General features: G+C 50.5%; 1 protein-coding gene across 3 annotated transcripts in view; it reads right to left on the reverse strand.

The window, feature by feature from the left end:
• Positions 1-25711, reverse strand: part of LRFN2 (leucine rich repeat and fibronectin type III domain containing 2) — a 208887-nt gene extending 183176 nt beyond the window's left edge. Inside the window, exon 1 of one of the 3 annotated variants that reach the window (XM_011986649.1) lies at positions 24852-25711. Coding sequence is in view for 1 of the 3 variants with exons in the window: in XM_011986648.1 (XP_011842038.1) it covers positions 24835-24867 (33 nt within the window). In the remaining 2 variants the exon portion in view is untranslated. Of the gene's footprint in view, positions 1-24834 lie in introns of all 3 variants that reach the window. The other 2 variants (XM_011986648.1, XM_011986650.1) reach the window with 2 other exon arrangements.
• Between the last annotated feature and the right edge of the window lie 1534 nt (positions 25712-27245).

Here is a 27245-nt window from a genome sequence, read left to right on the forward strand (position 1 = left end):
CGTTCTGACTGAGCCCACAAGCCACCAATGCCTGCACCCATCTGGGACGGCGCTCTGGCCAGCAGCACCAGCCACCATAACACCCACCTTTTCAGAGATCATGTATTCAAGGCCTATAGGCCCTTCCCATGACCAGGCACCAGGATACCATCATGTGTGAGACACCACGCCTAGCTGGGGAAGCCCAGTTGAGGCCAGAGACCCAACATATTCAAAAATGATGGATCACACCATCATGGGGCAGAGGTGGCAGGACAAGGGCGTGCCTGACTCCTCCATTCAGGAGGCTCTGCCGTTGCTGGCCTGCTGCTGTTTGAAATGCTGTCTGGATCAGCCAGACAGAAGATACTCCAGGAGGCAAAGCTTCTCTTACTAATTCACATCAAACCAGATCTGCCAATCACTCAGATTGGTGTTTATCAAACTGCAGTTTGTGATCCATTGGTTGGTCACGGAATCAATGCAGTAGTCATGACCAGCATGCTCAGTAGAGCAGGATAGAATAGGACAGAGCAGAATAGAAGAGGTTACAGGGCATTGTGCTTGGTAAGGACATCGTGTCATAGTATATCTGTTTCCATTATACGAGTGTTGGGTATTTGTATGTTTCAAATGCATTTAGTAAGTTGTCATGTAAAATCTATGTCTTACAGTGGGTTCAAGTCAAAAGAGTCTGAAAGCCACTAACGCAGATGATCTAGATCATCTCTAAACCTACCACACTTTAATTGCTTTGGGCTTCCGTCTTCCCTCTCTGTAATTTGATTCAGCAAATAGGTGGAGTGTCCATCTGTGCTAAGAGATGTTCTGAGCAGTTTGTTGACTCAGTGCAGAAGTATCCTTCACCCAGTATTATAAGCAGAGTGTGTTCAGAAGAGAGGGACCTTCAATGGGACCTCAGAGACATTGCAGTTTCTAGGGCCATGAGGTGGTGCTAGGAACTCAGTCCCAAGGGAAAGGGCAACTGAGAGAGGAGCCCCAAGACCCTCGATGCTCTGTGTAACCCTCAGGGACTGCTCCCCTGCCTTCAGGGGAACAGAAAAGACAGGGCTGTATGGAGTGTAGGAGAGCTGGCCTGGGCCCAGGCCCTCACATGGAAAGTCAGGGCTAAAAGAGACCCCAGGGACCTTTTGCAGTGACCCTTATTTAGTAGATGTAGAAACTGAAGCCTCCACAGAGAAAGGCAATGGCTGATTGGGGACTGATCTGGGAAAAGAATCCTAGAACTTCATGTCTCCTAGAACTTCCCCATGAGCACTGTTTCTATGGCTGCTGGGACCTGCCAGAGAAGCTGGCCCACTGGGCAAGCAGGCAGGCCACACTGACACAGTGCCTTTCCCTCCGCAGGGGCTGGTGCTGTGGATCTTGTCAGTACATGGGGATTAGGGAGCGAAGAGATTCACTGGTTACTCTCTTCTTGGGCTTCCACAGAAGGTGCCTGAGCTCTGGAGTTTGATAGAAAGTTGCTCAGAATGGAAGGGCTGACATAAAAGCAAGGTAGGCACGGCCTTTTTGGATACTAGAAAAACAGGAGCCCAGATTTATCCACACATATCCCTGGTAAGAGAGTCAGGAAGGGAGGGAGAATTCTCATGACGACAAGCTCCAGAGGGGCTGGAGGAGGCGGGTAGAATACAGCAGGTCTGGGAGGCCCACCCCAGGCTCAGGCTTCCTTGCTCAGGCCTCAGGGAACCCCAGGCATCTCCCCCTCCACCATGATGACCAGGAGTCAAGGAGTCCCTAAGCAGAAAACCATCAGTGTTATTCAGCCCCATGGCCCCAGGGACTAGTCCAGTGTCTGGCTCATAGCGGGTATTCTAGAAGTATGTGCCGAATGAATGATTAAATGAATGGAGTTGAGATTAGAGAACATAGAATCTGTTCTCTGGAAAATGACAGTCCAGCTTGGGTATAAGGAAAGTGATAGAGAAGAATCATTTAAAAATCAACATATGATAAGAGGCAGATGAGGGGTACAGATCATGAATGAGATGGGAGTTGTGAGCAAGGCTGAGCTGTAGCAATCACAGAAGGCTTCCTGTGGGTGGTGGTTAGGGTCAGGTAGAGATTGGGCAGACAAAAGGAGGAACTATGACTACACAATGAACTACTGGGCTTGGGGAAGTACACACTGTCTAAGGAGCACAGAGGAGGGGCACCTGTCTAATGCAGACCTGAAGGGTCCTGGAAGGCTTCCTGGGGTTGGAGGAGTAGGAACACAGAAACTGGTCAGGTGAACAAGTATGGTACAGTGGGAGGGCAGGGCAGTGAAGAGCAAAGGGAGGGGGAGAGAAGGGAGAGAGAAGAGATGACATTTCCAGTTTCACATCCCCAAGAGACAATGGGGTCCACCAGAAGAGTGGGCCATTTTGCCAGGATCCTGCAGTTCCAGCCAGAAGCAAGAGCTCATGGGAGTTTCCCTCTGCTGCTCTGAAAGCTTAAAGGGCCCTTAACCACCAGAGAAGCAGCAGGGATGGGGCCTCCTGGCCCTGCCAACACACACACATATTAATCAGCCAGAGAAAGCTCTAAAAAGAAACCTAGCCTATTTCTGTCTGTGCACGGAGATGAAGACATTCCTAGAAATTGACTCTTAAGCCTCCATGGCACATGCAAAGGCACATGTGAGCGTGCATATGTGCCTGCGTGCGCACGCGCGCGCGCACGCACACACACACACACACACACTTCATTATCCCCAAGGGGCCAGATTTGGGGCTTGCCTATGGCTGTGGCTCTCAAGAGGCTGCAGGTGAATCTGAGGGAGGGGCTGGCCATGGGGGTGTGGGGGTCAGTTTGTGTGTGTCTGTGCATGGGAGTGTCATAAGCATGTCTCCCTGACAGCTATGTTCAAGTTTTCTTTAAGTGTTGACTGCCCATTAGCTGGTTTTCAGCTTCACCCATGTCTTCCTGAGAGTTGACTTGAAGCTGACAGGTGGCTTGAGGGACTGCATGTGTAGAGACCCCTCCGTGCACACACATGATACCCGCAGATAACCCAGGTGTAGATGGGCTCCTCTCTCTGCTCTGCTCTGGAAATATCTGCCTCTCTGCATCTGCTCGATTGCTCCATGTCTGCGACTTATAATTCTCTCTCTCTCCTGCCTAGACTCACAAGCACAGCAGCAGGGACAGCTGCCGGGCCAATGAGCTCCTTCTGCCTCCTCCTCTGGGGGGCCCTCCAGGGTCCTGAGGCTTGCTGAATCTTCACTTTCTCATCAAAGGGAGGAAAGGCACAGGGAGCAGCAGCTGCCAGGGACTGCCTGTCAATCCGCAGTCATTTATCACAGAGCAAAGACCATTAGGGAGCAGTTGTTTTTAGGGGGTTCCATCTGGATGAACATCACCTGTTGCTATTTTTAAAACACACTTTTTAGTGACTAAGTTGGGATTGAGCTGAGGCGAAGGTAGATAGGGAAGCAGCTGACTCCCCAGACGTTCTGCCTTCCCCCTCAACACTGAGGGCCTGCCATGAGCCCTGGGGGCTATGTCACAAACAGTCTCATCTCCTGGGCTGCCAAGAAACAAGAATAGAAATCAAGGTAGAAAGGATAAGACGGATGTGGAAGTAGCTTCAGCCTCCCCACAATTACCAGCCCTGTCATCAAAGTCTCCAATAACTTCCCTGTCCTTGTTAGCACTACGATTACCATGGATATCACCCCTTCTCTCATTTCATCACCTGGTTACTCCACAGACAGACCTTGTGTGCCCACAAGATGCTAGATTCAGAATACAGATAATTCATTTACTTAAATGACCACCACTGCACTTACCAACCATGGTACAGGCACTGCACTAAGTGCTTTCCAACATTATCTCATTTAATAATAACCCTGTAAGGTCAGCATTCTTTTTATCTCCATTTTAGAGTTGAATATGTTGAGGCTTAGGAATGTTACCTAATTTTCCCCAAGTCGTACAATCAGTAAAGGAAGAACCTAGGGTTCAAATGCAGGTTCATCTGAGTCTCAGGTCTGGCCCCTATATTAGCCATCTGTGAGCCAACTCCAAGAGTGTTTCGTGTCCAGTAGTGGACACAAACATGGGGACCACAGCTTACAATATATACCTTTTGTCATGTTCATGACCAAGAGTTAACAGCAACAGTCATCCAACCAACACTGATTGAGGACCTAGCATGTGCTAGGTGCTGCTTTTCTGCTTGAGCACCTAGAGATACATATAGACAAAGTTAAATTCCTGCTCTCATAGAGTTTACAATCCAACCATCCACCCAGCTTCCCAAGGCAGACACCCAGAGTTCATCTTTGATATCTCCTTCACATTCACAGCTCCCCGAATGGGATCAAGGTGTCTTCTAACCACCACCAAGTCCTGATCATTTTACCACCTAAGCAGCTCCAGCACCTGCGCACTTCTATCCATCCCCACTGCTATAATTCAAGTTACCATGATCTCTCTCCTAAACTACTCCACTGCTCTCTTAATACACCCACTCTCACCATCCTCCAATCAGTTTTCCACAATGCAATTAGAGTGATCTTTTCAAAATGTAAACCTGGGTTCCTTTCCCTTAAATTAGAATACTTCCTCTCCATTGCTCATAGCAAAACTGCTTCTTAACAGCCCATGATGCCCTACCTACCTCCCCAGCATTCCCCACACCATGACCACAATAGCTTCTCCACCATCAGTGTGATCATATTCTCCAGCCCCACAATCCCCCCAGCCTCCTCCACCACCATCACAGGAGTCTGCATAAAGCAGCCCCTCCACGTGTGTGATGGAGTCAGACTGCCCTGTACCAAAGCTCGGACCATTTGAGACACAGACTCAGAAACACACCGTCACGACGCCTGTCTGTCCAACTAAAAGCCTCGACAAGACTGATCTGGAGTTTCGAGACTTTCCTCAACTCTAAGAAAAATTGGAGGGCAGGAGGTATAAGAGCCAGGACCATCTAGCAGAGGACATAGATCCCAAATCATTATAGAAAGCCCGAACATTTATATTTAAGCCAAAACTTGGTATGATGACCTTCAAGAGCAACCTTAAAGAGAACCACGTAAAGTATGTTGACAGTAAGAAGGGGAAGGCCCGTTTCCTTAGAGTCCTTACAATATTATGTCTGTAGCCCCTACATCCCCCAGTTGTAAAGATGAGGAAACAGAAGAGGAAACAATTTTAAAGAGAAGGGAAGACATTTGATCAAGGTCATACTGCAAGTCCCTGGGACTGCCAGGATCCAAGGTCAGCCTGAGACTCCCTCCCTTACTTAGCCTATCTAGCTCCCTGGAGAAAAGAGGTGGAGCCACTCAGGAAAGGAACAGTCTCCTGCTACCAGGGTCCTCTTCCCTGGATTCCAATGAGGAAAGAAAAAGACACTCTTTCTCTGGGCTTCTAGTTTTCCTCCAAAGCTGGGAGAAAAATCAAAAGGGCAGACATAGTCTGCTTCCAGCCAATAGGACAAAATTATGAGGTGGGAGGCCCTTCTGACTGATGCTGGCTTGGCTAAAAGAAAGAGCAAAAATAAATATCCCTCAACCCCAGTCCCTAAAGAGCACAAGGGAAGCAACCTGACCAGTTTATCGTTTAAAATACATTATTACAAAGCTGTCTCGATCCTTGACCTCCTCTCTGTGTCCCCATCTTCCTCCTCTCCACTTCTGAATCTCAGCTCCAGAAAAGGTATGGGACACCAGGCAACAAAGCCAGAGAAGTCAACAGAGGTGGAACCGGTGAGAGGGAAAGAATAGCATTTAGAAGTTACATTGAGCGGGCGAGGTGGCTGGCGCCTGTAGTCCCGGCTACTCGGGAGGCTGAGGCAGGAGAATGGCGTAAACCCGGGAGGCGGAGCTTGCAGTGAGCTGAGATCCCGCCACTGCACTCCAGCCTGGGCGACAGAGCGAGACTCCGTCTCAAAAAAAAAAAAAAGAAGTTACATTGAGCATTGACTATGGACATGTTTGTATATAAGCACTTTGATCTTCACTGTTTTGAGGACTAGGCACACCGTTACCCATTGAATTCCATAGCAGTCCACCTTGAGGAGTTCTGATGGGGTCGAGGGGCAGACCTGGCCTGGCTAAAGTGGAGGTGCTGGTCAGGCGGCACCAGCAGGCATCTTACAGAGACTATACCCCACAGATGAACTCCTGAGGCTCTTCTGGAAAATCCACAACAACTGCCATCATATTCTCCAATGCCCCTAGACAGCCTGCTCAAGAACTGGAATGCCCAAACTAATAGCTCTCCCAGCTGCCAGATGATCAGTTTACCCCCAAAACGTACAAACAAAATTCGCTCTTCCCAGATGGTCTGCAGTTTCCCTCCCTTCTCTTCTCTCTCTCTTATAAATTGGGTTTTGCCTGTGTGAGTTGACAGCAATCTACTGACTGTCTTCCTCCTAAGAGAACTATGTACAGATAACTAAGTCTCAGTCAAGGTTTGACAGCAGCCTGAACTGGCCTTGGCCTCTCTGGGAAAATAAACCCAGGCCTGTGCTCCCACAATGCAGTTAAGATACATGTGGACTGCAGTGTCTGCCCTGTGTCCAGTGAAACCCCTGATCTGTGGGCCTGGGGAGCTGTGAGTTGGCATGCAGGCCTGGGATCTGCGTGTCTAAGATGGTATATGGGAAATTGAGACAGCAGCTTCTCTGTATCAAGGAGACTCTTAACACGCTTCTCAGGTTTTATCAACAGCAGTCAACATGGCCCACATGGGTGAGGGGCAAAAAAAACTTATGTATGTGGGTGGCTTCCAGGCCTCCCCACAAGATGAAGATAAAGATACTATGTGTGCTCTGTTTCCTGTCCTATTCCAAATGCCTCGCTAATTCTAAGAAACACAGTGCTAAATTAAAGCCTACTGTATCCTCTGAGTCAGATGGCCAATTCAAACCTGTGATGATTCCCAGTGTCACTGGGTTACTAAACATCTCCCCCATTTCCTTCTCCTTCCTTCCTTCCTTCCTTCCTTTCCTTCCTTCCTTCCTTCCTTCCTTCCTTCCTTCCTTCCTTCCCTCCCTCCCTCCCTCCTTCCTTCCTTCCTTTTTTGAGACAGAGTTTCACTCTTGTTGCCCAAGCTGGAGTGCAATGGCGTGATCTCAGCTCACTGTAACCTCCGCCTCCTGGGTTCAAGTGATTCTCCTGCCTCAACCTCCTGAGTAGCTGGGATTACAGGCATGTGCCACCACACGCAGCTAATTTTGTATCTCCCCCATTTTCACCTGTATTATAACAGATAAAGAAACTAAGGCACACAGATATGAGATGACTTGCCCAAGACCATACAGAGCAAGATGGGAGCACCCACTTACACTGCTTCCAAACAGGGATAAACGGTGTGCTACAATGGGAAGGACATGGGTCACTTTGTCAAGAGCCCTGCCTTCCAAAGGCAGCTCTGGGATCCACAGTTTCATGTGGGAAGAAAATTGAACAATGAGGGAGAGAGAGTTTGGTAGCCAGGGAGCTGGGAGGCAGGAAGCATGAGTCCCCACCTATAATCCAGGCGACAGAAGATTGAGACTATATTTAAGCCTTCACTGGGGGAGAAGCCCTGGAGGATGGGAGCCTGTTCCTTCAAGGGAGCACCGGCCTGGAACCAGGGGAGAGTTGGTACATTCGAGGCATTTAGACCTCAGGGCTTTGCGGGGGTAGGGTGGGGATCATAAATGAGGAAGTGGGCCTGGGAGGGATTTCCAGGTTGAAACAAGAACCCCAGAGGCCAACAGGGTGTGGACTAGAGAATCTTCACTGATGGTCAGAAGTCCGGCTTAGAAACCAGATGGAAAAGCCCTTCCATAGTCAGGACCAGATGGGGTTTATATCAGCCCAGAGTGACACCGGTTTGGCATTGTGGTTGGGGGCAGGAGCGGCCAGGTGGAATGCTGCACTGCCCAGATTTCCCTGTTCAGACATGCCGAGGAGGATTAAGTAATTAAACTGGGTCCAGCAAGTCATCTGCCCAGTACAAGCCTGGCTCCGCACTGCCGTCACTGCGGTAGAAGGGCTTCTGCACTCTGATCTTCATGCCTTCAGTTTCACTCGCAGTAATCCATCCTCCACACAGCTACCTAGGCCGAGTTCCTTAAAGGCAAATCGGACCGTGTCATTCTCAGTTTAAAAGCTTTCCAGGGCTTCCATCGACTTCCCCACCAAGCCTCAGCTCCTCTGCATGGCATGCAGGGCCCTCTCAGGTCCGGCCTTGACTTCCTGTGCTGCCACTCAAATCCCTTGCCCCGCCTCACCCTCTGCGTTCCCTCCGGCATGGCACTGCCAGCTGCACCATGTTCTTGGGCTGTGAATGTCTCCCTTCCCCATCTCTGTGGTTCTCAACCCTGGAATCAGAGTCCTAGGGAAGCTTTAAAACTTCAATGGCCTGGCAACTGTCTTGGGGGTAGGGCTCAGGCATCAGTGTTTATTAGAGCCCCCCAGGTGATTCCAACGTGCAGCCAGGGCTAAGAGTCACTATTCTCTCTCTAACCAACCCTCAACTACTTCCTTGAAGATTCAGCCCAGGTGTCTCAGCCAATCATCAAATATTTATTGAGCTGGGTACTATTCTAAGCAGTGGATATAAAAATAATAATGATAGCTAATATTTATTGAGCACTTGCCATGTGCCAGACACTGTTCTAAGTGCTTTACATACATTAACTCATTTAGCCCAAACCATACCTCTGTTGGGGGCAGGTATTATTATTTCTCACATTTTACACATGAAGACACTGGGACACAGAAAGATAAAGCAACTTCCCCAGAGTCACACAGCGGTGAGTTGTGCAGCCAGATTTCTGCACAGGCAGTCTAAGCACCAGTCTGAGCTTTTAATCCCTGGACCATTCATCCTGTCCCTTCCCCATTCCTGCCCCACGTTGTTCACAGGCTGCAAGAGAGAAGCAATAAACCAACAAGCAGATACAGAGCATGGAAAGGAAGACACGGGGCAGGGGGAAGCTGCCCTTAGTGAGAGCAGCAAGGGGCCAAACTTTAGACTGGGAGTGGTCAGGCCATCCCTAAAAGCAATATTTAAGCTGACATCTGAAGGACGAGTAGCGTCCAGCCATGCAGAGGGTAGAGAAATGGTGTTCCAGGCAGAATGCAAAGGCCCAGAGGTGGAAAAGAACACGATCTCTTCTAGTAAGTGTTCATGGTTCCCTCAGTGTGCAGGACGTGGGGAGAAGGCACAGAAGGAGGTAAAGAAATGGACAGGGGCAGTGCCTGGCAGGCCACCTAAAGGGTTAGGATTTTATCCTAAATGCACTGAAACATCTTCAGCAAGGTGTGTGCATTGTCTATGGGAGAGTGGCCTAGAGGAACTTAATGGGGCCATTCAAGAGGGTGCTGCAGCCATTTAGCAAGCGGCCCAGAAGCAGAGCTAGAGAGGAATCACCTCTTGCTGGAAGCACTGCAGGTTCTTGCCTCCAGTCACAGGACCATCACGGTGCATTATAATTGTTTCTTTACCTCTCTGCCTCCCCACCAGACTGGGAGGCCCTTGAAGGCAGAAACTAAGTCTAATTAGCTGGCCTCTGTCACCCAGCAGCTGACCAATACTAGGTGCTCAGTAAACATCTGTTAACTGCAAGTGAGTTGAATGGAATCATGCAAGGCCGATTAGGCTGGCAGCACATTGAAGAATTCTTCTTCTTCATTGATCTGGGGACTTCACAGACCTTGGCCAGAATAAGAGGATGCTGCACGCCTCCAACAATCAGTAGAGACCCTCCTCTGAGCACCCGCCATGGAAAAGCAGTGTTGGGCTGTAGATAACTTGCAGCAGCCAAGGTCTGTCATTTCCCTAACCCCCAGCAAACCCCATAAGGCATAGCAATGGGGAGGGAGGGAGCTGAAGCCCAGAGTCCTCCTAAAGTAGCAGAACCTCAAGATTCCAGGTGGCACTGGATGTTTTAAATAACCCAGGTTTCAGCAGGCAATTTGGGCACCCATTGTGAGTCTGCACTTCTGACAGTGAGGGCAGGGCCAAGTCCGATGCTGGAGTCTCGGTGGCCCTCCTTTCTGCTGCCATCACCACCATCAGGTGGATCCCCAAACCATGTGACGCCCCACCTCCGTTCGAATCAGAGACATGCAGAGGAAAAGGGGAGGAGCCTTTGAGGGCCCCACAACCAGTTGGTGGCAGAGCTGGGGTGGCCGTGCAAGCGTCCAGACTCCCAGCCCGGTGTTCTCTCCATGGCACTTCTCAATCGACCTGCCCAGCCCCTAGCCTGCCCTCACTACTCCTTGAGGAATGTCTCTCTGGAGATGCTGAAGCTGCCCAGAGCACAGAGTCTTTGAAACAGGGGGCCCACAGTTTCCTGGGAAGAAGCAAAGAGCCAGGCCCTTCAGAACAGCAGCTACCCCTCCTCCCGTTCTGCTCTCATGCTTTGCTGACAGCGTGATGGTTGAGGGGGTAGGGCTAAATCCCTGCATGCCACTTATCACATGTGTGGTCCTGAGCAAGTTACTTAAACGCTCTATATGTCAGTTTCCTCACTAGGAAGTAGAGATGATAGTTAAAATAACAGTACCTGTGTCCTAGGGTTGTCACGGGCAATAAATTAGATAATACGTGCAAAGGGCTTAAGGCAGTGCCCAGCATGTAGTAAGTGCTTACTTAGTATGAACATCAGAGAGAACTTTCTAGATCAGCATCAAGGGACCTGGGTCATTATCCAGTTCATAAACCCCCTGTGTGCCTCAGTTTTCCTATCTGTTAAATGGGGGAGTGATGCAGCCATATGAGTGGCTTAAACACAACCATGAAATGCTAATTACTATGGGAAGTGTTTGGAAGTTAAAGAGAAAAAGTACCTTAGAAGCGGGAGGCTTGATGGGCAGATGACCCCACAGCAGAGGAAGGGGCCCATAAATCACCACCAGCCCAGCAGGCTGCCTGGGTTTTATGGGGCTTGGGGCCCAGGCCACTTTCCTGAACATCATTTAGAATTTATAGACTCTTGTCCCTGTCCTTTCTGTTTATTTAGTTGCCTTAGAAGCCAGCCTGGCATTAATAGCATCTTTGCTGTCCAATCAGGAGAATGCAGCCTTTTCTACGTTTAATCCCCAGCTAGTGGAAGGAGTGAGAGCTGGAAGTCCACAGAGAACCCTGGGGCTGCTGGTGGGCTCCTATAGTGAGCAGATGGGCTGCTAGCAGGCGGGCATGTTCATTCTGCAACAAGGTGCCTCCTCTACCTGCTGGGGGAAGGATCGGATAATGACAACTACATCGAATGGAATATTGGAGCCAAGGGACCGCAAGAGTCCAGGTCTCCCCAAACCTGCTGCCTGCATAGCTGTCCCAGTGATGACTGAGACCTCATAAACTTCATATGAATTTGAACAGAAAAAGGGACTGGGGGCATCCTGTCTATTTATCAAACATGAAAACAAGAGTGAGAAGCATCAGCTGAGAACTCCTGATGAAATCTAGTCCTGCCTTCATCACTTACAAGCTATGTGACCTTAGCTTAGGAATTTGGCCCCTCTGAGCCTCAGTTTTCTGTCCTATAGAACAGGTTTAAAAGTACCTGCCCTGACTATTCCAGAGGCCACTGGGATGAAAAATGAGACCAGGTACCGTTGGGGGGAATTTGGAAAGGATGGGAGCCAAGCTGCAGCAGAGTGGTCAGGAGTGTGGGGCATTGGGGCCAGATGGCCTGGGTGCCAGTCCCAACTCGGTCACTTCTTAGCTGGGTGACCCTGGGAGCACGACTTGAACTCTGTGTTTCAGTTCCCTCTTTGCCATAATTTGCCTAAGTGACAGAGTTTTGTGAGAATTAAGTGGGATAGCATCTCTGAGCCTGCCAGAGCTCCATAAATGTGGGCAGCTAAGAGAGGCTCCATCCCTGAGAGTGTCTAGAATGGCTTAGGGCACAGCAGTGGATATCAGAAACAACTGGATTCAAATCCTGGCTCAGCCATGCATTTGTTCTGTGACCTGGGTAGGGTGCCCAACTCAGCCTAGTTGGCCTGGGACTTTCCTAACTTCAAAACTGAAAGTCCTGACCGGGCACAGTGGCTCACACCTGTAACCCCAGCACTTTGGGAGGCCGAGGCAGGTGAATCACCCAAGGTCAGGAGTTCGAAACCAGCTTGGCCAACGTGGTGAAACCCCATCTCTACTAAAAATACAAAAATTAGCCAGGCATAGTGGTGCTACTTAGTGGGCTGAAGCAGGAGAATCACTTGAACCTGGGAGGCAGAGGTTGCAGTGAGCCGAGATCTTGCCATTGCACTCCAGCCTGGGCAACAAGAACAAAACTTGTGTCAAAAACAAAACAAAACAAACAAACCAAAAAAACCACAACTGAAAGTACTGCATCCCAGGAATCCCCTTAGTCTCCGGCAAATTCAGACAATTGGTCACCCTAGACCTGGGCAAATCTCATTGATATTTCGAGCTTCAGTTTTCACATGTGCAAGGAGGTAATATCTACTTTGCAAAAGGAGCTGGGAGACAAAATAAGAGAATGCATATAAATTATGGTATAGACAAACACTTTAATAATATATGCCATGTGCCAGGTGCTATAGCATTTTGTAGCTATTTGCCATTTTATACTCATGACAACCCTAGGGATTAAGTATTGCTGTTAGCTCCATTTTACAGAAGGGGAAAGTGAGGCTCAAAGAGCTATGTGACTTGCATGAGGGTACATAGCTCCTAAGTGGAACTGCTGAGATTTGAACCCAGCTGTCTGACTCCTGGGCCTGATTCACTGTACTAAAATTCCTCTCACATACCAAGTGCTCATCAAGTAGTAGCTATTCATAAGAAAAGCAACAGAAACATCACCCTCAGAGTTATGCTCCCAGTTTGTGTCCATCACGGGGCAGGGGGGTGGCAGGGAATGGTGGGTGATTCTGAGCCCACAGGAAAAAGTATAAGCTTCACTTTACCTTTATACTTCACACTTTCCACAAATGTGTGGCCTGTTCCATAAATCTCAGGCTACGTAAATTTGGTGCATAATTGGGAGGCACTGCAGGTACCTGCGGCTCCAGGATAAAATCCAGGCAGCTCCGGAGAGAAGCAGGGCCCCATTAGCAAGGACAGAGTGAGAAGTAGGCAGGGAGCAAGCTTCACTTCACAGCAGGACCACGGAAGTGCAGATGTGTGGAGCTGCACTCTGCCAAGGATGGCTTCTTGGAGTTATGGGACTCACGACATCCTCAGGCTCAGGACTCTTTTCCCCCACCCACCCCAATAAGGGACATGCAGATGGCACAGGGGATCCCTGCTTCTCCCAAAACATCTGCCTCCCTTCCCCATGAGTGTGACCTGGGAGACAAAGAGATGAGTGTCTGGGCCACGGCAAGTGGCATATTGTGGCCTGACTCCAGCCATGGCAATAAGTCCTTAGGATGATGGAGGAAGCGGGGATGTGAGGATCTGGAGAGGAAGGACTCCTCAGGATGCTCCACACTAGACCCAGTCACCCCTTCCAACTCCTGCTCAGGCACCAGGCATCTCAGTCCGCAGTGGGCAGCACTCAGCAGGGCCTCTTCACTGCTGTGCACTAGTGAGGGCAGGGCTGGACCTGACAGAGTGCACAGAACCCCCAGCTCTTCCCCTGCTGCCCACTGGCTCACTGTGCTCCTGGCAGGTAGGCCCAGCTCAGAGGTGCTCCTGGGCTGCAAGCGCTTTGCCTCTGAAACAAAGGGCAAGGGAACACACAAAGGCAGGACTGAGAGAGACACCATGGAGGTCAGGATGTCACCCTCCCTCCATGGACACAGGAAAGAAGGAGGATGGATGGCAACCACACCACCCAGCCAGGGCTCCCACCAGCCTTACTCTGCGCCTGCCCTTCTGCCCTTGCTTGGGGGCCAAAACAGTGGCTATTGAAGCCCTAAACATCTGCGGATATTGGGGTAAAAGGAACCTGGCCCCTTGCCCGCCCTGGGGACATTTCCTGCTGTTGCAAGGTCCTCAGGCCTTTCCCCTAGGTGCAGTGAAAACAGAAAGAAACCGAAGTCGTGTGAGGATAAGAATGCCTCTTGCAGCACCATGAAGCCATTCCGCCCTGTCCTCACTCTCCCACCCCCAGTCCAACTCAGGGATCACAGCACGTGACAGTATGCATCCTGGTTAAGAGTGGGCTCAGGAGCTGGCTGCTGGGGTTTGAATCCAGCTAATTCAAAGTTGAATTTTACTGTAATAGCTGTGTGACCTTGGGCAAGCTACTAACCCACTCTGAATCTTCATTCCTTCACCTGTAAAATGAAGTAATAACAATACCCACTGCACAGAATGAATGCGGGCATAAAATAAGTACATAAAGCTTATTTTAGAATAGCACGGGGCTCACAGCAAGCATTCAATACCCAGTAGCCATTATTATTATGGTATAATATAATATAATGCAAGCATGACCTGGTCATTCCATTAGCCTTCCTGAGCTACAGTTTCCTCATGTTTAAATGGAGACAAGTCTGCTTGCCCTAATTCCTCACTGTCATGGGGTCCAAAGAAGACAGGTATGGCTGCAAGTAGGGCTTTAAAATGTATAAAGTGCTGTATGCATGGAAGGGATGAATATAATGCATACTCCAATAAATACAACACAGTGTAAGCCTAATTCCATAGGGTAACATGATACAATGTAAGATAATACTCTGTATTAAAAACTGAATTGGAGAGAGACAAGACAGATGGAGAGAGAGATGGAGAGGCAGAGAAAGGCCCAGCAGAACAGGGACAGAGAGTGAGGGCTGAACTGAAAGAGCAGCGAATCAATGTTGTACTGTAATTTAAAAACCAATATACAGTAAATATCAGCCCGGCGTTGCAGCGCAGCAGCACGGCAGGGCAGCCCAGCCTGAGATAACTCACGTCTCAAGCCGGGCCAGCCACCACTGCGTCCCACCGGCCTTCCCTGTAACTCATGATCCATTGCTCTCTCTCCGGAGCTGCCTGGATTTTATCCTGGAGCCGCAGGTACCTGCAGTGCCTCCCAATTATGCACCAAATTTACATGGCCTAAGATTTATGGAACAGGCTGATCACAGAGCCCTAGAAGGAGCTCAGGGCCTTGACATCTCTCCCCACCCCAAGAGGGAGACACTGGGCTCGGGCTTTGGGTCCTGGCCAGCCTGGCTCTGAGCAGAGAGTGGCTGAGAGGCCTGGGCTCCAGTCAGGTCCCACTCCTAGCTCTCCTCCTGTTGTTCTTGCTGTTGTCTCATTCTGGCCTTCACCACCTTCCTGACTCCTCTTCCTATGGTCCCACACCAACCCTCCATCATCACCTCATGTCCCACCCTAGATACTAATCCATGATCCATTCCTGCACCTTGACACCCTTGAGTTCCTAAAACCCCATCCCTATGAGCATTCCCTCCTCCAGTCTGGTTTTCCCTGCTGCAGGTCCTCATCCGCTCTTCTGGGTCCCGGCCCAAGGCCCATTTTCTTTCCTTTTATTTCTTTTTTTTTTTTTTGGATACGGAGTCTCGCTCTGTCACACAGGCTGGAGTTCAGTGGCCCGATCTCAGCTCACTGCAACTTCCCCCTCCCGTGTTCAAGTGATTCTCCTGCCTCAGCCTCCTGAGTAGCTGGGACTACAGGCGCCTGCCGCCATGTCTGGCTAATTTTTTGTATTTTAGTAGAGACAGGGTTTCACCGCATTGCCCAGGCTGGTCTCGAACTCCTGAGCTCAGGCAATCTGCCTGCCTTGGCCTCCCAAAGTGTGAGGATTACAGGCATGAACCACCGCACCAAGCCACAAGGCCCATTTTCTTGCCCTAAATTCTTTCCAAGCCCTTTCAAACCAAAAGATCCAGGACGGTCTCTTTCCCACTACTAGGAGCAGCCCTGGGACAAAGGTGTGGGGTGGGTAGGAATATGGCCCAGGAGGATGTCTCTGGCTTTCTGCCCACACACCAGGCCAGGCTGAATCAAAAGGTCCTAATCCAGGTTCCCCGTCCCTTCTGTGCTCGCTGAGTGCTCCCAGCACAGCCCCGCCCTTACATAAACATTCAACAACCCTATAAAGTGGATGCTGCTCTTATCCCTATCCCAATCCCAAGGCACTCATGACAGTTTCAAAAGGCTTCAATACTCATGTCCTGTGGCCTAACTCCCATCCTCTGGGGTGCTGTGTAGAGGGCAGCCTGCTTCTCCCCATGACATTTCACGTGGACCCCGCCTAGTTATGCAAGCCTGGAATGAGATCTTCCTTTCCCACCATGGTTTATTTTCCCAGCAGCCTGATCCCAACATGCATAAAGGCCAGGTGGGATGGCCAGTCCTGAACTTATCAGCTATCATTATTCAAAACCCTCTGCTCCAAGATTCTTGTGACCCCTCGCCTGAATGCAGTGTGGCTGTAAGGTACCATGAAAACCCCATCAGACCAGAAACCACTTCATAACGTCTGTGCCTCCGTTCCCCTTTATGCAAAGTGGTTATAATCATAATGTGTATCCTGACTGCCTGGTAGGTTTGTTGGAAGGGACAAATGAGATCATGTGGAGAGTCCCCAGATTGCTGTCTAACTTAAGAGGTGGTTGTTAGAAAGGAGTATCAGTTAAAACGGTCCTTAGTGGTATTTTTCTAAGTATGGTCCTCTCCATGCTTAGAAAAAAACCACTATTTCCACTACTACTACTCTACTACTACTATTGCTGCTACTACTACTACTACTACTAATAGCTCACACTTATATAGTGTTCAGTATGTACCAGGCACTGTTCCAAGTATTTTATGTATAGTAGTTAATTTAATTTTCCTAACAACCCTGTGAAGTGGGTACTATTATTATCCTCATTTTGCAGATGAGGAAACTGAGGCACAGAAAGAATAACCCACTCAAGTTCACACAACCAGGAAAACAGAACACAGCGCAAGTCCTACGAATGGGGGCACAGGTACACACATTTCTCCCTGTGAGAAAGGTGCTCCATCCATGAATTTTGGTGCCAAAATGTTCCCTAATAATGTGCCTTGTGTATCTGCTTTACCTCCTCCTTAGACATAAACTTCCCAAGGGCAAGGACCGGTCTTTGCTCATCAGGTGAAGGCCTCCCAAGCATCAGGAACCTGCTTTGCCCATTTGCAACCACTCTGTGATTGCAAGCACATTCCCTGCCAGCAGCCTTATTTCCAGATTCTCGTCCCACAACAGCCTGGGGAACCACCCTTTCCTCCAGGGCAATAGCCCTTATTGTCATGTGCTTAGAAGGTGTGACTCTGGACAGAGAGTCCAGGATTTAATGTCTATTCCAGGGTCTCTAGCCTCAGCTCCCCTGCTTCCCAGCTCGGCCTCTGTGACATAAGTCCTCAGGCTAGGAAGAAGATTAATGGTTCCTTTCAGGCCAGCTGTCCCTATATTGGGACAATGACCCCAAATCTCTTCATCCTATCAGTTTCTATTTGGGTGAGATGGTAAGATGTCAGCTTAGTGGTAGAGCAGGGGAGGGAGCTGGGAAAGCAGCTTGAGAGTCCGTTTCTTAAGTGGCCTTCATTACCATCACCACATCATCACCATCACCATCAGCATCATCTCCACCACCACTATCAGCTTTACATCAAGCACCTTTACATCAAGGTGTGACCTTGACTGACTCCTAAGCAACATACACGAACACACACACACATGTGAAAATGCAGGTGAGGGCTGCACTAGAAATCAGCCAGAACTTGGAACCGCCACCCCCAACACAATCAAATCCTGGGGTCCACAAACAGGGCTGGAAAAAGTGCAGGAGAAGAAGTCAAATGATCGGTGAGATGGAGGGCTGCGTGCACACATGGATTGGAGAGGTAATTCACATTTGCAGTGTCAGGTTCCCTGGGTGGCACATAGTAGGCATTCGATTAACGCTTGCTGAATTAAACCAAACAGGGGAAGACTGCTGGCCATCAAGTCATGAAAGGGATGGATGAAGGAGGATGGGATTGATTAACATCCTAGAGGAACAGGCTCTCTGGGCCTTAAAGTTTGAAGGAAGTGAAGGAGGCACTTCAGAGCGAGCTAAAGGAAACCTCACTGCCATAGCAGGCAGAAAAGCACAAAAGCTATAGATAGCCTCAAGAGGTGAGGTGGGCTGAGACTACAAAAAAGGATACATTGATGATGGGCGTAGCTTGTTCCCACTATAAGAAATAGCAATGAGAGGGCTTATTTACCCCGACCCTGAGGACAGAGGCAGTCTACTCTTCTCCCACACCCTACTTTGGTGGAAACAAGTCAGAACTGAAACTGGAATGCCCATGGGCTGCCCCAGGGTGGCATTTCTCACTTGCTGGAGTTTAGTGTGAATAAAAGCTTCTAGCAGACTGAGAGCCAGGAAGGAAGACGATCACCAAGAAGCTGCAGAAATATGCACATGTCCTGGCTGAGAAGGATAGGAGGTCTGGTCACCCTTTGTCTGTGTGTGAATCTCCCTGGTCTTTAGTTTCCCATCTTTAACACAGGGACAAAATATACCCTTCATGTCTTTCAGGGTTGTTCTACAGAGCAGAATGTGCTACGGCAGCTCCAAAGTGATAGGTGAATCTCTGGACAGGATCCAGAAGTCTTGGCGCTCATCCTGACCCTGCTACCTGCAAATCCAAGCCAGTTTCCTCATCCATATACAGAAGAGGACATGGTTTTATCCTCCTGAATGAGGTCAGAGGGCTACAGGAATGACAGGAGGCCATGTATTGAAATGCTCTGTGAAGTAGACAGTGAGCTGGAAGGGTTGAATGGCACCCGCCCATGTCTTTGAGGGAGAAGCCAGTGCAGTGGGAAAAAGGAGTGTGTGCATGTGTGTGTGAATATGTGGGAGTGTTCCATTTGTAAGAGCAGGTATATGAACTCATGAACGTGTGCACATGAATGGTGCCGTGTGTGTGCATGTATGAATGTACAAGTGTGAGTATGTATATGTATGTGAATATATGTGTGACTATAAGCATAAATGTGGGTGTGTATAGGTATATGTGTGGGCATGCAAGTATGGATGTGTGTGAGGTATGTGAACATGTGTACACTGGTGGGTGGGTGTGTGTATGAATGTGTGTGTATGTGCACATGTACGTGGGGGAGTGGGGAGGAAAGAGACACCTTCATTCATTCAGCAGCCCTGGGATTCTGGTCATTCCAAATGAAACCCAGTTACAGTGTTTGGTCATAGAGTAGTCAGGAGCATGAAGCAAGGAAAAGCCTCAGGTCAGTGCTATCTGGTAGAAGAGGATGGGAAGGAGGATCAGGACCCCAGCCAAGTAGCTTCCGGGGTCCAGATGGCTCCGCAGAGATGTCTTTGCTCTGAGGCTGGAACATGGACTCGTAAATCAAAGGATCAACGACCTGAACTGAAAAGGCCTTAGGAGAGCACACAGGCTCTGATCTACAGGTGAGGACAGGAAGAGAGAAGGGATGGCCAAAGTCACACAGCAAGTTCTGGGCAGAGCTAAAAGGAGAGCTCATTCCACGTTCCGCGCACCCCAGCAAGCATTCTCTGACCAGCCCTCAGTGCCTTGTGCTATAGGAGGACCTCTAACCGCTCACCTCCATGACCCTAGATCCCCATTCATCCTCCCTCCCTTCTGCCCCAGGAGGACATTTCTAGGTATTATAGTGGCTTCATTACATGAAAGGTTGAGTCAAGGAATCAATTCTACCCACCCAGGAATCTTCAATACCTTTTTAGAATGACAAGGCCTCATCTTACAGCCATTGTTAGGCATTTTTAGGAGTTTCCAGGAGCTCCGAAAGTCCGAAGTGCCTTTGCCCTCACTGCCATCATCCATCGCTCTCTCACCAGGTGCTGAGACCTTAGCATGGCTCATTCCCCAGTGAGTGGCCACATTTCATATGTTTTGGGGACATCAAGGCCTACTTTACAATTATTCTGAAGTAGGAGCCTCCACAGACCCTCAGTATTAGTTGGGGGACTCCCTGGCTTCTTTGACTAAAGCTGCCTTAACAGGAGAATGAAAAAGAATGGGGTAGCTGGGCAGAGAGTGCTACTTTTGGAGAAAAGGAATAGGAAGTGAGTCCCTGGGAAGAAGAAATGGGAGGGCCAAATAGACTTTGCATCCCTAGGAAGTTTATTAGAGATCTGAGTTAAGGCAAGAGGGAGCCTGCTCCTCTGTGTTGTCCTACACCAAAATGGGGCAGAAGAAGGGATGCGTTGAGGGGAGAGGACCCAGGCAGGAAACATGGAGGGAAGAGGGGTTCAGAGATGCTCAGCTTTCTGCTTCTTTATGTTGTTTCTGGGCACGTGAACTGTAGTTTAGCTCCTGCTGGTGGGTGAATATAGGACATGCCAATAATAAATGCAGTGAACTCTAAAGAGCCCAACTTATTTTGCAATCTCTCATGTTTTTGGGGCTGCCGTGTTAATACAGGATGGCTGCCAGGGAGGCCCAGGCTCTCCTGCAGACAATCCCAAGCAGGCTGATAAATTACGAGAACACAGTTTTGTTCCTTAATCCAGCTTGACACAGTTTAACACCCATATCTTGTCTCTATAGTTCCAGTGGTTCCTCAGGTTGGTCTGGTCTCCATTAGGCTTGGCCCTTGGAGACATTCAAAAAAGCAGGCCCAGCTCTGTTCCAATCAAAGATGCCCTGATTTTCCATTGCATGGAAGCCCTGGGTCTTCTCTGCAGGGCCCCCATACCTTCTATACAACCCTCAGTTACAATGCAAGGAAATCACTCAGAAAAAAAAAAAAAAAAAGAAATAGACTGATAAATCATGACATGTGTAGACTGTGTCATTACTAAAACTTGCTTGGTGATTTGGACTCAACAGTTGAACAAGCTGAGTGGCCCAGAACATAGCTATTTTTGACCCTCTGTTCAAAGTTTGGCCTTGTGTTCTCGGGCAGTCAAGTCAACACTGTCCTGACCTCCCATCTTGATAAAATGGAGATTCCTACTCAGGAGGTCTGGAGCATGGCGCTTTTCATGGCTTACCTGCTCCCAGGTGATGCTGACACTGGCCCACAGACCACACTTGGGGTAGCAAGTTGCAAGTCCATCTATCTCCCTCACTATCTTCTGAATTCCCCCTGCCCATTAATCCACCTCTTCTAACTAACACTAACCTCTGTTAATTTTAGGACAATGCATCCTCAGTGGGGACAATATCGCCCCCAAGGGGGCAAAAATGTGTTCTTGGTGGGGAGGCAAGAAAAGAGAACTTAATCTTTTGATATACAAAGTACAGATATACATATAGAATGTCTGTGGTATTAAAATTTAATGGGAGGGTGTGATTAGGAAAAACCCTCCAAAAATGCTTCTTCCAAAAATGCTGCCCATGTGCCCCTTCCTAGCTTCCTGTTACCAGTCCCACCCAATTATCTGAACCACAACTGCCCTGTTTCTGCAGGTTCTTAACACCCCTTTTCTCAGAAAACACAGTGTCCATCTGCCTGGCCTGTAATCACTAGTTAACCGCAGTCCCACATGAAACTGACCCGTGAAAGTCCACGTTTAGTGCCCTGATACCTGAGTATAATTATATTTGACATTTTAGTGACAGTCTTAATGAGAAAGGGTCACAAATATAGCTCTGAGTGCTAAAGGGCTTGTCCAGTTTACAAAGTTCAGTCACACATGCTGCTCTGACCTTCCAACAACCCTGGGGGACAAGCATTAGCATCCTGTTTCATCAGTAAGAAAACCAGTCCCCTCTCCCAAATTGGATGTTCCATCTCCCAACTACACAGATAGGACCCAGTTCAATCACAGCCCCTGCCCAGGCCCCACAGAGCTGTATCTATTCACTTTACCTGGGCCTCACAACATTCCTATGAGGTCACCCTTGGGGGAGTGGGCAACAGAGTCAGAAAGAGAAGACTGGGTGCTGGCGGGGGGCGAGTATTTTACATTCAAACCTTAGATAGGAAAGGGCGGCAGGTGATACTTGTAAAATGCAGAGCCCCTCTTCCTGAGCAAATGTTCATGGCCATAAAAATCCAAAACAAACAAGAGAAAGGGAGGGAAGCACGTGCCTGGACACCAGAGGTGAAATTTGCTCTTCAACCATCAATCCTCAAAGTTTTCTGGAGGGTTCATGGAGTCTTTTAACAATCAGCTTATGTCTGATGGCACCAAACCCTCTTGGCAGCTCCCTGGACAGGGGGAAGTTGGCTGTACTGTCCTCCATGTCTCTGAAGACCTCTCCCTCCCTTCTAACCTCTCTGCTTCAACCAAAGACTCAGATCTGAAAAGGGGTTTGGGGACCGCCAGGAAAACATCAGGTCATAATACATCTGTTGGGCACGTGCTATTATTTTATTTTACCAGGTCAAAACACAAAGACTCATATGGTTAACCAAGATGTGGCAGAGCCAGAATTTGAACCTAGGCCCCCACATGTTGAGGTTTCATTCCATTATATGACAACTCTATCCCTTCAATAAGTTGGACCCTAAAACTCCACCCCTACCCAAAGAAAAATCACAAAATACTCAAATTGTTGTTGCTCTTGTTCAGAGTCCAGTTCCACTTGGCCATCCCAGGTTGTTTATTGTTCTATGTCTCTGCTTCCAGTCTAGCAGCCTCCCCCATCAGACTGTGAACTCCCTAGATGCTCATATCTACCTTAGGAAAGGGGAGTTTCTGAAAACAATTAATTCCAATTTCACTTCTCCACTGTCCCTGGGTAGCCAGACCCCATGCCAGGAGCTTATAAGCCTCTGTACACCCACCCCCACAAAAAAGGAGAGCAAAACCTGCTCAACCCCACAAGCTGAAGAGGCTTGGCAAACTGGCACTTGGAGGCCAGAATCCCTGTTTTTTGTTTTTCTTGGGTTTTTTGTTTGTTTGTTTGTTTGCTTGCTTTCCTTTGGAGCTGCAGCAAAGATAAGAAGAGCAATTCCTCCTTCAGTCAAAGCAGGACTCAGTTGGCCAGAAGGCTGCCTGGTTTCCCCGGTGGCCCCACCCACTGTGACTGTATTTTCTTCCTATCTATCTTCCTTCTCCTCAGCCTCACCTCCTGGAAGCTCCCAGCTCACCCTGTCTCAGGCCAGACTCCCCAGCTTCTGACCTTTCTGGGCCTGAGGAAAGAACTGGCACTTCACAGAAGAAGGAACCCTGAAACCCAGCCTCCAGCCCACGGCAGGCAGACACCCAGTCCTTCCAGACAGGAGACGGAGCTGGGAGCCAGCCTTCCAGAGGCTGAAACAGAAATGCCAAGTTTGCTGTTTGCATCCCCAGGATGACGGCAGGAAGATAAATAATTACATTCCTGGGCAGGAATTAGAACAGAAACTCTAAATTGAGGGCTGGGCAGGGGACCTGAGCATGTGAGGAGGCCAGAAAGAGAGATGCAACTCTGCACTCCCAGCCAGAGTCAGAAGGGAAAGATGACATTCCAGCATCAGCTGAAGGGCCAAGGCAGCTGGCATGGTCGGCAGAGGCTGACGGCTCCAAGTGCAGGCCTTTTGGAGCTTCTGAATACTCCCTATCGGACCCTGACTCCCTTCAGCCTCCAATGTACCCCACAAGGAAATGCCACTGCCATCAGGGCTCTGCTGTGTGCAGCCAAATAAAGCTCCTGTCAGAGGGCAGTGACCAGACCAGGGCACAACCCCAAGACCCAGTTCCCTTGCTCCCCACTTTCAGTTTCAAATCGGCCCCCACACAAGAATAACAGCCCATATAGAACCTCTAGCTCTGGTCCCTGGGAGCTTCACAGCCCAGGGAATGGCAGTTTCCTCCCTAGCTTTGCTCCTCCCCAGCAGCAGGGAATCAAATTCCTGAAGCTGCCCCCTCCCCCAGTACTAGAAGGCCAATCAGGCCATGGAGGCCACAGCTGCCACCTCCCTGAAACATACACATGCATACACACACACACACACACACACACACACACACACACACACTCCGTTGTGGCCAGGGGAGGAGGTCTTCATCTATAGCCATGCCTGTAACTCCAACTCAAGAGTGCAGGCTCTGACATGTTCCCTGTCCCTGCAGGTGTCTGTCTGTCTGCAGCTGTCTGCTGTCGCCGGTGCATTTGGCAACAATCTGGCTCAGTCCCTCTGCGGTCTCAACTCAGGCTCCCTTCTCCCTCCTGCTCTGGTTTTCAGAGGCTCTATCTCCCTAGAACTCTCTGCCTCTGTCCTTTGTACTGGGCTGATGGGAAGATGAGTAGGACACCTCCCTCAGAAGGTCTGTGCAAAGCAAGGCACTGTCCACCTCGGAACGGTCCACTGCTCTCCCTCCTCCCTACCCAGACCAACCTTAGAACCAGGGCAGGGCTGGGTGGGAGACAGAGACCTAGGAACCCAGGCATGGCTAATGCCATTTTCCATATTGCTTCATCATGCCATTCTGATGCCCCAAGCTGCACACACACACAATCCCCCTGATCTCGCTTTCTGCCTGAGGCCAGCATAGGGTCCCTGAACCTGCCCTACCTGCCTCCCCAAACTGCAACCATGCCTTCCTTCCTCCCATCCGCTCTGCATCAACCCCTCCGCACTTGGCTTTACCCCACCCTACCCAGTCCACAGAGCTCAGGGAGTCCCCGGCGCCCCCACCCAGCCCCCAGCAATGGCTCTAGCCAGGCCTCGCATGTGCGGAGATGCAACAGAGTGGTCTGGCGGCAAAGTTCTCCTGCTGCTTTCAACGGTTCCATCCACCCGCCTCTCCATCCTGCTCTCCAGCCTCACACGGACCCCGCTCTCCCCGCTCCCCGCCAGAGTTTCACCCCCACTATCGAAAAAAAAGACTAAAGAAAGAAAAGGAAATCTCTCGCGATAAGGATGGGCGAAAAGAGAAGGGGGTGTCCGCAGGAGCACCTAGGATGAGGGGAGTCTTCAAGTGAAAAAGAAGGGGATGCAAAGTTCCCGGTTCCCTCGGGTGCGTTCAGCCCCGCGCCAAGCTCCCGCGGACACCCGGGATCGCGAAGACGCAGCGCCGGCGACCACTTACCTGGGCGAGGCAGCATCTACCCCCGGCTGGGAGGCACCGAGGCCGGCTCCGCGGGGCGCCCGGGCTCCCCGGCTCGGCCACGCATCCTTCCCCGCCCGAGACAGACTCGAGCTAAACCCTCCGGCGGCTCCGGCGGCTCCGGCGAACGCAGGCAGATGGTGGCCTCGGACGTCCACGCGGGGAGAGCCCTGAGCCGCTTATTCAGTTATATCCATGGCATTTAGCAAGAAGAAGGGGGAAAAAGCACAACTTGCTCTCTTCTCTTCCAGATTAAAGAAAATAATAATAATAATAATCCCTCCCTAGGAGGATGCCGGTAGGATTTTCCGGACCGAAGAACCCCAGGCATTCCCAGGAACCTCGGGCATCTTGGAATGTGGGGTGTCTTCAAGTTCAGACGAGCCTGCGGGTTGTGTATGTGTGAGTGTATGTGTGTCTCAGCGAGAGGGAGCCAGGCACTCACACCCACACGCACACACAAACACACTCCCCCGTACTCCCCGCATGCACACTGCTCCCCACGCGCGCGCGCATACGCGCGTACCCGGTTTCTCTCTCCCCTCCAGACACACACAAACACACATACACACACACACACACACACACACACGGATCACACGCTCCAATCTGGGAGGGAGTCGGGCGGGCTGCGGAGACAGCGCAGGGCCAGCCGTGGAGAAAGCCCAGCGGCAAGAGGCGCCCAGGAACCCGGCGGCCGTGCGCACCGTCCCCGCCGAGCTCTCCGGCGCGGCAGCCCCCAGTGGCGACCGGCGGAGCTGCAGGAGCCGAAGGCAGCCTCTGAGCCCGCTGCCCGGCCAGCTGCCGAGCGCACCCGCTTCCGAGACGACCAACACCGCCGCCGAAACCAGAGGGATTCACGGTCCTGGCAGGGGTGGCGCGGGGACGCACGGAGGGGCAGGAGTGGGCTGGGGCCGCCCTGGCGGAGGGCGGTGGGCAGACCACGAGCCCCGGAACCGGGAGGGCAGTCTCGGCGGTCCAGCGGCACGGGCAACCCCTGCTGAAGGCGAGCCGGGCGGCCAGGGCTGCACCTCTGCAGCTGGCGCCGGCGCTGCCGCCTCACGTGCCTAGCGCGCCCTGCAGCCGTCAGCCCGCCGCCTGCCGGAGGAAAACCCGACCGCGCCGGCCCTAGGCTGGGAGTGGGGGCTGGGACGATCGCCCCCACCCAGTCCTGGGGCCCAGTTCAGATTCTCGCATCCTGGTAAGGGACCTGTGAAAAACGAGCGCCCGGTGCACGCACACACACGCACTTTGACTTTTCATGATTATTACAAGAATCAGTGAGGGGTGCAGTGGCGCCAAGTGTTTGCACAGCATCTTTACAACTCTTCACTTGTTCGATCTTCCCAGCAACCCTCATTTGATGTACAAGGAAACGGAAGCCCCAAAGAGTAAAGTGACTTGTCCAAGGCATGTGGTAGGTAGCGGAGTCCCTACTCAAAGCAGACTGACTGTGAGCTTAGTCAGAACACCCGGGTCTGGTCAGGGTCTAATCTTTGGTTATCCTCCCTGCCCACTATAAACAACTAGTTATCGGAAAGGCAGGACCGTCCTCTTCCTTACTGGACTCCCCAAGAGGCATTTCCTTCCTTCTGAAGGAAATGAAATTTTGAGATTCCTGTTAGTACTCCAGCTGGTAAATCCAGGGGCAGGAAGAATGTCAATGTTGCAATCCTTCTCTTCTCTCCTGGTGGCTAACACATCCTGTGCACCTGTCCCGGTTACCCACAGGGAGGCACATGTGGCATGTGGATGTGTCTCTGCAGGATTGGCTCCGCTGGATACATCTGTAACATACGACCCTGTCTCCGCTCTAAACACATGCATAACTGCAGAAGCCGAGACAGCTGGTCCTCATGTGTGCACCCTCCACATGTGCACCCCGGGAAACTGCCAAACTGGCATGCTGCAGATCCTGGAAGACAGGCCCCTCCCTGCAGGAATTGTGGAAAGCCTGGTGGGGGAGGGGCATAGCTGGGATGAAACTCAAGGTGTATGGGGTGGGCCCTGGAGAGAAGGGATCTAACTCAGGAGTAGGGAGTGAGGGACAGAGGTAGGGAAGAGTCATGAGAAGGAAAGTAATGAGGAAGGAGGAGGTGAGTAAAAGGAGGTGTGGAGTAGAAACTGGGGAGGACAAGTAGGGAAGAGGAAGGGGAAGGGAAGAAGGAGGGGAGAACAGCAGGGAAACTGCCTTCCTCTTTGCTTACCTGAGGGCTTGCCTACTATTGGCGGGGGCTCCCAGGAAGAAAGGCTTAGGAAGAACCACAGCTCGGGCTCAAGTCTCTGAATTCTCCCAAGGGTTGGGGGCAGTGGGTTAGGTTATCTCCCCTAACCCCCAGTCACCTGTGAGACAACCAGAATGCAGCGGCAGGGATA

This window comes from Mandrillus leucophaeus, unplaced genomic scaffold (genome assembly GCF_000951045.1).
Source record: "Mandrillus leucophaeus isolate KB7577 unplaced genomic scaffold, Mleu.le_1.0 Scaffold3, whole genome shotgun sequence".
Lineage (NCBI taxonomy): Eukaryota > Metazoa > Chordata > Mammalia > Primates > Cercopithecidae > Mandrillus > Mandrillus leucophaeus.